The sequence below is a fragment of the Giraffa tippelskirchi genome, chromosome 1 (genome assembly GCF_054371585.1).
Source record: "Giraffa tippelskirchi isolate mGirTip1 chromosome 1, T2T-mGirTip1v1.2.pri, whole genome shotgun sequence".
Classification (NCBI taxonomy): Eukaryota; Metazoa; Chordata; class Mammalia; order Artiodactyla; family Giraffidae; genus Giraffa; species Giraffa tippelskirchi.
Window position 1 is genome coordinate 180,916,827 of NC_137275.1, and position 9,698 is coordinate 180,926,524.

Below are 9,698 nucleotides of genomic sequence, written 5' to 3' on the forward strand. Positions count from 1 at the left end.
TCAGATGGGCTGCAGAAGCTGGGCAGCTTGCTAGGATTGGATGGTGAGCCTCACAGAGATGACCACAGTCAAGGCCATGTGAGAACATGAGCAAGCAACCAGGGCAAGCCCTCTTCTCAAGAGGACCACTGGTGAGGTGTGCAGAAGGCTGGGGGCTCCATGAAAGGGGCCCTCAGCCTGCCATGGAGGGATCAAATAGGACAAAATGCTGCCCACCATTCTCTTTCTATATATCAGTACTTTCCCTGAGAGACCTCAGCTTCTTCCAGGCTTCACCGTGACCTTGTGCTCACAAACTCCCACTCATACCCAAACATTCCATTTTATTAATTCTTTGGACATGTGTATATTGAGCATCTATGGTATGTGTCAGGGACTGTGGTAGGCAATGGAGACACTGGTGAGCCCACACGGCCCCTCTCCTCCTGAAACGTAAGAATCTACCAAGGGGACATATGACTGTATGTCCTGTTATTTCCTCATCTGGGGTTCCCTCTCGTCAGTGACTGGCCCAACCAGGCAGTCAGCCAGTTACACAAGCCATCCTTGACTCCTCTCTCATATCCATAGCCACCTGCATATGTCTCCTTCCCCAACGCCACAGCTCAGCCATCATTCATTCTCTCCTGACGGACTCTTCCCCACCCCCCACTGCAGCCTGGTCACAAGACTGGCCCAGTCATTAAAGTGCAACTAAAAGCTGTGAGCTATATCCAGGGGGCTCAATAGATTCCCCACTGGCTGGAAGTGGGGGTGGAGGCACAGGAAGACAGGGCAGGGGTGGGAGGGAAGCAGTCTACCGGCACTCTCCTCTCTGACTGTGAATTCCAGAACTCCTAGCCCACACCAATCTTTCTTTCCAGTTAAGTTCTAGGCACTTTCACTTGACAAGAACTTTCTGATCTTGGTTCTATCACTATGTGTGCTCATGCAACAAATATGTATTGAGCACCCACTAGGTGCCAGCAGTAGTCTAGGCTGAGATTAATTCAGCAACTTGTAGGTGCCTGTATGTGCCAGGTACTTACATACCTTGTTTTAGTCTCACAAACTATCCAGGTTCTAAGAGGTTAACTTGCCCAGAGTCATACAGTTAGTAAGTAGCTGATGCAGAATTAGAATCCAAGCCTGTCTGATTTCAAAGCACATGGCCTTTGCAATGCTTCAGGCTTTTCCAATTGATAATAAAACAGAACCTACTGATGAGAAAACAGGTTTGGATATCCTTCAGTGAACAATGTAGGTTGATCAGTGAAACCTAAGTATTTATCTCCCAATCTCTGCCAACGTTTTCTCAGCATTCACTCCCCTTGGCTACAACATCAAGAAAAGTAATTCAGAATCCAGGCCTTGAAAAAGGATTGCAAAGCTCATATCTTGACTATACTTCAGCCCTAAGTAAGAAAGTTATGGTAACTGCCTAGTTTTTTGTTGTTAAGCTGGTAAGTCTTGTCTGACTCTTTTGCAACCCAATGGACTGTAGCCTAAAAGTTTTGATAGGGTACTGAGAGGTAGGAAAGCTATGAAATTCCAAGTGTGAGCTACACTACTTTTTAGTGGTGTGACCCAAACCAGTCCCTTTACCCCTTTATGATTCAGTTTTTAGATCCGTAATATAGGTCCATCATCCCGGCCTTTATTGCAGGAACCTAACGAGGAAATGGGTGTGAATACGCTTTGAAAAACACAAAACCCTGGGCACTCAGGGTTCACTGAGGTGATCGGGGTCGGCGATTATGGCAAATTTATTATGACCACCCACCTGTGCTTGGCGGTGCCCTGGGATCCCATCCCGGCCAAAAAGGGAAAAAAGTGCTCCATTTACCTTCAAGGTAATTATCCGGTTGGGAGTCTTGATTTCGAAAGTCCCCTCCTCAGCGTCCGCCTTGCAGTCAAAGACCGCACTGGAGAGGTCGATGCTGTCCAACGGATTCGCATCCTGCGCGGTCCGCGAATAATACAGGTGACATTTCCTCTCGTCGAAGAAGAACCAGCGGGATTTCCAGCCCCGGATGGGCCCCTTACCACCAAACTTACTTAAATATCCACAGAGTTTTGGGGGGGCCGCCTGCGGGGGCCGGGTGCAGCCCTCCGACTCATCGGAAAGCGACACCTCGGGGACCCTGGCCGAGCCAGCATGCTCTTCGGAACAGGGGACGGAGGAACCAGACTCCGCGGGGTTCTCCTGCGCTCCCTCCATCGCAGAGGGACTGGAGGTTAGTGGCCCAACCCCAGTCAAATCTTGAAAACTCAGGTGATAACCTTCAAGAGGGAGTGATCCGACGGGGGCGGGGCCAGTGGCGACCAGCCTCCAGGAGACGACGGAGGGACTCGGTTGGCTGCAGCTTGTGAGCCACATAGATCGAAAGCCCAGTAGGGGCGGGTGGCCACGCCCATTCGGGCCTTGGCAGTTAGGACACGCCCTCTGCCGGCTCCTCCTATCCCGCCTATTTCAGGCTTTTCCTCGTTGCCTGTCCGCCATCTTTACTGGGGGCAGCTTCCGGCGTGAGGCAGGTTGAAGGCGTGGTGTCTCTGAATTAGTTAACCGGCGGAAGGGAAGCTGAAAAAGACGACCGTACCCCACTACACTGCTCTGGTAACTCGCGTAATGACGTGGAAGGGTGGTCCCTTCTCGCGCCTCATGGGCCTCCCGCCTTTTCAACCCAGGTGCTGCGCCGGTCACCGTCGGACGGCGGACCGCGCGGCCATTGGCTGAAAGGGACACCCTGCTCACTGTCGCCACATCCGGCACCGCTTACGGCGTATGGGGCTCGTGGGCTCTGCCAGGGTCTCATTACCCGCGGCTCTTTATTTGTGACTCACCCCTGACCGCGGCGGCCTTTCCTCCCTCCGTCCCAGCTCTCACATGCCTCCTTTACTGGCTGCTCGCGTTACAAGGGGCGCCTGGTCCGCCTGCTGCCCTGACGGAACCGGGTGCCTGACGCGGGTTGGACTCAGCAAATTGTGTACACAGACAAATGTGTACCTAGGCCCTGACTAACTCGCTCAACTTGTCTCATTCTACCACTTGCCCTTAAGTTTTTCCCCTTCCCTCCTGTTTTAGGCGCATCCCTCCACTTGGGCTGTGGAGCCCATTTCTGTCCACCTCTTTCGAGGCATCACGGTGCCCTAAGCCCTTTCTTAGCTCCTCTCCCTTTAGCTTCTCTTTCTCTGTAATCCTTAACAAAATGCTCATTTTTCCGGGTAAATTATGCCCAGAGACTGAGATTGTCTTTGCCAGTACAGTAATTTGTTTAACACAGGTTCACTGCAGAAATTATAATTTATAATAACAGTATTTCACAAGTCACTAGTATATGGGATAATGTCTCTTAATAAGCTAATGAAGAAGTAACATCCTCCGAACTCTAAGAGGGCCACAAGGTTAAAACTCTTTGGATAAATGATTTCTAAAAGTGTTTTTCCTGTCTTCCCCTTGCTTTGCTGGGAACTAAAACTTGCATTCTTTGTTACTGGTTAATGCTGGTGGGCATTCTTGCTGGTTTTGCTTGTTCCTCTTAACCCCAATCGCAAGACTTTCCTTAAATACTCCTGGTTTCTCTCCAGAAGGCAGGATGGTAATTTTCAGGAAGTTAGTCTGCTACTGTCCTCATTTGCTGGCAAATCAATAAATTTCGCCTTCCATTATCCTCAGAACCTTCTCATTATTCTCAGTCTGCATTGGAAAGTAGGACCGAATTTTCGATGACAAAATCAGTGATATGTTACTTATACTGTTGTTCCAGGCAAAAGTGGGAATGAAAGCAATAAAATCCAAATTTAGTTCAGGTATACCTTTCTATGAGTTGGTTCCTGGTATAGTCAGTCATTCCTTCTAGTTGGATATCAGGCTTAGGTCCCATTACCAATGTTGGTAGAGGTTGCTCCAGAGGTTATTCCTCCAGGGACCCTTACATGGCTTGTGCCACCGCCTACAAAGACTAGCACTGCCAGGGCAGGAACAGATCTCCCTTCTCTTCTGAGACTGCTGCACAATTTAACACCACTCTTAACCAGGAGTAGCCTGGCTGGGGCAGGAGCAAGTGTCTTCAGAGCTTCACGGAACTGTTTGAATCAGTAAAGAGTAGCCTTGCCCAGACGGAACACCCTAGACTTGATGATCAGACCTCTTGGTTTTTATCATCTAAAAGTCCATCATGTGATGGACACCACTGTTATTACCCTAGTATAATGATGTAATGGTCCTCTCCACTCCGGCTGTGAAAGTTCCGTAAGAAAGTCCTAATATCCTGCTTCAAAACTATTTTTTCAAAGGAAATTCAAACCACAAATAACTTTGTCCCAAACAGCTAGTTTTCCAAACGTGGATTTGAAATCATAATCAGTCGATACCGGACACTGGTGCACTCTCAGTGATGGTGATGAGAGGCAGTGGATGAAGGTGAGGGTTCTGTAGTCCCTTTCCAGCACTGCAGTCTTGAGTGATTTACTCATGCAAGGTCTCAGACTTCTCATCTGTAAACATGGAACTAAGGAGAACACCTGCCTCCGGAGGCAGATTTAGCTAAACTTAATGAAACTTAAGCTCACCTACAGGGACTACTCAATTTGTTATATTTATTTTCTTATTCTGAAAAAGCATCCATCTTTGTATCTAGCTTTGTGTTCATAATTGTGTATTTTTTTCTCTTCAAGTTGTGCAGATTTGATAGGCTCATTTTCTTTTTTTTTTAGTAGAAATTAAGCAGAAATTTTATTTCCAAGTTCTTCAAAGATTAAAACAAATACAAATAAAGTATTCTTTTAAGTGTCCCAAATTAAATCAAAGGCACATCATCAAAATAATACACCTGTGATATTAAAAATTCATTTAGGTTGTCATATTTCACATTACTTTTTAAAAATCATTTGCAATGCTCTGTAGAGCACATTTAAATATGAAATAATTTAGTTTTTTTTTTTTAAGTAAAACCACTCCTCTAAAGTAGAGGAACTTAAGAAGACAAAGATCAAATCTGCTTCATATACAGGATGGGGCAGTCTTATACAGAAAACAACATTCACCTTTTCAAACAAGGTTGCTAAGAAACAGATCCCATGCTTAGTGTTTAAAATAAAACAATCTCCTCATTTAGAAAAATCAAGACATCATTTGATTAAAAAAGTCCATTCTTCCCCCAATTTTATATCTGCCTGTCTTCATTTAGAAATTATAAATTCATGAGAAAAGAACAAATTTTGTTATGGTATAAAGATCTTAGTTGGGAACAGCAAATTACATATATTCAATTTTTTAACAAAGAATACTGTTTTCCTTCCCAAAATGTAAACATCTAGTAAGTAAAACATACATAACATTCCAGGCATGGAAACACTAGTAATTCACTTAATAAAAGACGTGTATTTTGGTATATTTGGTGGTAAGGTTTTTGTTTAAGTATAAAGCACTTCAACAAAGAATCAGGCCATTATTATTTAAACTCTACACCTTCACCCAGTTTTCCTTATTTGAGTAGAAACATCAATTTCTGTAGAATGTTGGCTAAAGGACCAGGTCACAGGAAAGGTCCTATGAAATATCTAGAAGTCATGTGGCTAGAGAAGTGTTTTATTGAAATTTGGAGGCAGTCATTCATCAGTTTGTGCTTGAAAGCATTCTTCAGCGAACTTCTCTACAGTCTTCAGAGTAAAACACAGGATCTGGTCTCCCGAAAGGGATTGCTTCCAGCTGGAACACCTACCAGCAGGGCATCCTTGCAGGCATTCTGTGTGCAGTATTGCTGAAGCTCTGAAGCCGCCTGAGAGACCTTGATCCTCTCCACGCTGGCCTCCAGCTTGAGCTGCTCCACCAGGCGCTGCAAGGCTCTCACGCTGGCCCCGGAAGACATGGCGGTGGCCTGGGCTCCGAGAGGGCCTGCTTTTTTCTTCTTTTTTAAAAAATATTTACTTATTTCTTTGGCTACGCTGGGTCTTAATTGCAACAAGTGGGATCTTGAGTTGAGGCAAGCAGAATTTTTGTGACATGCGAACTCTTAGTTGTGGCATGTGGTATCTAGTTCCCTGACCAGGGATGGAACTCAGGCCCACAGCATTGGCAGCATGAACCACCAGGGAAGTACTGTGTATTTTTTTCCCTAAGTCCTGTGTATTTTTCTTCAATACTGTATAAATTCCAATTTCCATAAATCTGGATCCACATCATCAATATTGCTAGAGTTATTTTGGTTTTAAAGTAATTTGTGTGAAACTGCAAGCACAGAGGGTGGGACACAGTAAATGTTAACTATAAGTAAAACTCAGTAAAGAAGACCTCGAGGCAAAAGGCAGTAAACCACAGACAGGCTGGTAGATTATATAGTAGAATTAACACCATTTAAAACTTGGAAATTCTACAGTTACAATTGGAGATTTTAGCACACCACTTTTAGCCTGTGAGATTTGCTGGAAAACAGCCACAAAAAAAACAAAGATACAGAGATCAGAATGCTGTGATAAGGTTGAATCAATTAAATAGGGATTACTTAGTTTTTTTACATTATGCTCCATGTCAAAAAGACATTTTTGTTATCTAGAAAGATTTCGTGCCAGCAAGTACCTTGTCATTAAAATTTAAAAATAATAACAAAAAAAGTTAACCAAACAATCTAATCTCTTAGAAGTAAAAACAAATTTTATAAATAGCTATTGTGTAAAAAGGAAAATAGCTGCCATTATGAACTATTTGGTGGAGGAAGTTAAAGACAATAAAAGCTGTGCTTATCAATATTCAGCTTGAATGCTTAGTCACTGGTGTCATATAGACCTCCAGTATTTGAATTCTGGCGCCAATGGTTATTAATTGTGTGATCTTGGGACATAGAACACTGCCATTCTTGTGGGTAAAGAGTTGGAAGGGGTATTGCACATTTCTCAACTTTTTCATCCTGTTACAGGTTGCATTGTCACCCTTAAATTCGTATGTTGAAGTTCCAACCTCAGTATCTCAGAATGTGACAATATTTGGAGATAGGGCCTTTAAAGAGGTAATTAAGGTAAAATGAAGTCAGTAAGGTGGGCCCTACTCCAGTTTGACTCATGTCTTTCTAAGAAGAGGTTGACACACACATACACACCCACACACGCACTCGTGCTAAGATCTGGGGAAGACAGCCATCTACCAACCAAGAAGAGTGGCCTCAAAAGAAACCAGCCCTATCGACACCTTTATGTTGCATTTCTAGCCTCCACAGTTATGAGAAAATTTATTTCTGTTGTTTAAAGCCAAGTGTTTCTTTAGGACAACCCTAGCAAACTATTACACTCCCTGAACAACAGAGAGCTTCCTTGGAAACCCATCACAGGCACAGTTCATAATGAATTAGAGCAGCCGTGAAAACCCTCTGAAACTTTATAAACATAAATAGCTGCAAATTCATATCAGTTTCATATAAAATATTTTACTTTAATTTCTAAAATGCTGAACAGTGGAACCCTACTCCCAACCACTTCCACACCGAGGGATGGAGGAGAGGCAGGGTGTACAGGCCGCAGCTGGGGTGGTGTGTGTTGGGAAACCTGGTCACTGGAATTTTCATTGGCCCATTATAACCTCTCTGGGTTTTGGTTTCCTCATCAGTAAAATAAGGATAACAATTCCTCCTCAGGGCATCCCATTGAATGTTTGTGAAGACTAAAAAGTAATTATGGAAAATTTGGAGGTCGGTACCCCTAATCTGCAGTAATGTTAACGTGCTCATGGTGGGAATTCCGTGGTGGGCCAGTGGTTGGGCCTCTGTGCTTTCACTGCAGAGGGCATGAGCCCCAGTCAAGGAACGTGGATCCCTCAAGCTGCAAAAAACAGAAAAACATGCTCTGGGTTGCTCCAGAGGAAAAGAAGATGAAGACGGTAAAAATAGATTTAAGTTTTAGGTTTAGGGATATTAGAGGGAAACTTCTGTTAATCTGGATGCATTAATTGCTATGTGTTCTAGTGGATGCACTTCTGGTTATTGCATCAAAATATAGTAACATCCTTCCTCTTTTTTCCCTTCAAAATTTAGTAACTTCCTTCCCCTTGAAGAATAGTGTCTGCTGCAAAGCTAGAGGTTGTCAGAAAGCGACACCTTGTGGCCTTGGTGGTGTACTGTCCTTGGGTATATTGCGCGTTCCCAGGCTCTCTGAAAAAGTTAGCTTAAAACGCAACATTCAGAAAACTAAGATCACGGCATCTGGTCCCATCACTTCATGGCAAATAGATGGGGAAACAATGGAAACAGTGACAGACTTTGTTTTTGGGGGCTCCAAAATCACTGCAGCCATGAAATTAAAAGATGCTTGCTCCTTGGAAGAAAAGTTATGACCAACCTAGACAGCATATTAAAAAGCAGAGACATTACTTTGCCAACAAAGGTCCATTTAGTCAAAGCTATGGTTTTTCCAGTAGTCATGTATGGATGTGAGAGTTGGACTATAAAGCTGAATGCCGAAGAACTCATGCTTTTGAACTGTGGTGTTGGAGAAGACTCTTGAGAGTCCCTTGGACAGCAAGGAGATCCAACCAGTCCATCCTAAAGGAAATCAGTCCTGAATATTCATTGGAAGGACTGATGCTGAAGATCCAATACTTTGGCCACCTGATGTGAAGAACTGACTCATTTGAAAAGACCCTGATGCTGGGAAAGATTGAAGGCGGGAGGAGAAGGGGACGACAGGATGAGATCGTTGGATGCCATCACCAGCTCAATGGACATGAGTTTGAGTAAGCTCGAGTTGGTGATGGACCGGGAGGCCTGGTGTGCTGCAGTCCATGGGGTCACAAAGAGTCGGACACGACTGAGCAACTGAACTGAACTGAATAGGCTCTTTTGCTAAAGGGCTTAAAGTGAAGTAAAAGTCGCTCAGTGGTGTCCAACTCTTTGTGACTCCATGGACTATAGAGTCCATGGAATTCTCCAGGCCAGAATACTGGAGTGGGTAGCCCTTCCCTTCTCCAGGGGATCTTCCCAACCCAGGGATCCAACCCAGGGATCCAACCCAGGTCGCCTGCATTGCAGGCTGATTCTTTACCAGCTGAGCCACAAGAGAAGCCCCAAAGGGCTTAAAAGAGGTACCAAATAATGTTCCCTTTCCCCCACAATATATCCTAAACAGGCAGGTTAATAATTTGACATCTTTAAAACATATATATTTTATATATTCCTTCAGCCTGCTTTTTAGTGAAGGATAAAGAAACAGATTTTCTATTAACAAAATCATGTATTTCTTTGTATTCAATATAAGGGTTTATTACATGCACTAAAGAACATTTTTTCTTAAGTAAGTTGCAGTTGCCTTCAATGTTGAGTTTTTTTACTTATTAATACTTTGGGACAATTTCAGTTCTCTTATTAAGGAAGGAGTACAGTCTCTAAAATATGATTTAAAAATTTTAGGCTCTCTGGTCAGGAAAACGTCATCATATAATGTCTAACTTTATTTTTGAGTAATATTTTCAATTGATAATAAGCGCAAAGAATTAATGTTTGACAGTTTTTATTTTTAAATACATTTGTGATTTTGTTCTTCCAGTGTTATTGAGATATAATTGACTTACAGCACTGAATAAATTTAAGGTGTATAGCATAATGATTTGAGTTACATACATCATGAAGTGATTACCACAGTAAGTTTAGGAACATCCATTGTCCCATGTAGTTACAAAATTAAATAGAAAATTTAATGGAAAAATATTTTTTCCTTGTGAAGAGAATTCAGGATTT

General features: G+C 43.3%; 1 protein-coding gene and 1 pseudogene across 4 annotated transcripts in view; both read right to left on the reverse strand.

Annotated features, from left to right (window-relative positions):
• The window catches only part of TBC1D2 (TBC1 domain family member 2), a 42,430-nt gene extending 39,825 nt beyond the window's left edge, over positions 1–2,605 (reverse strand). For all 3 annotated transcript variants that reach the window (XM_081511621.1, XM_081511607.1, XM_081511600.1), the window contains exon 1: positions 1,826–2,605. Coding sequence is in view for 2 of the 3 variants with exons in the window: in XM_081511607.1 (XP_081367733.1) it covers positions 1,826–2,359 (534 nt within the window). In the remaining variant the exon portion in view is untranslated. The remainder of the gene's footprint in view (positions 1–1,825) is intronic.
• A 3,037-nt stretch (positions 2,606–5,642) lies between these two features.
• Positions 5,643–6,423, reverse strand: LOC145514324 (guanine nucleotide-binding protein G(I)/G(S)/G(O) subunit gamma-10 pseudogene; annotated as a pseudogene). Its single transcript, XR_014060059.1, has one exon. The product of XR_014060059.1 is annotated as a guanine nucleotide-binding protein G(I)/G(S)/G(O) subunit gamma-10 pseudogene (transcript).
• Positions 6,424–9,698: the final 3,275 nt, after the last annotated feature.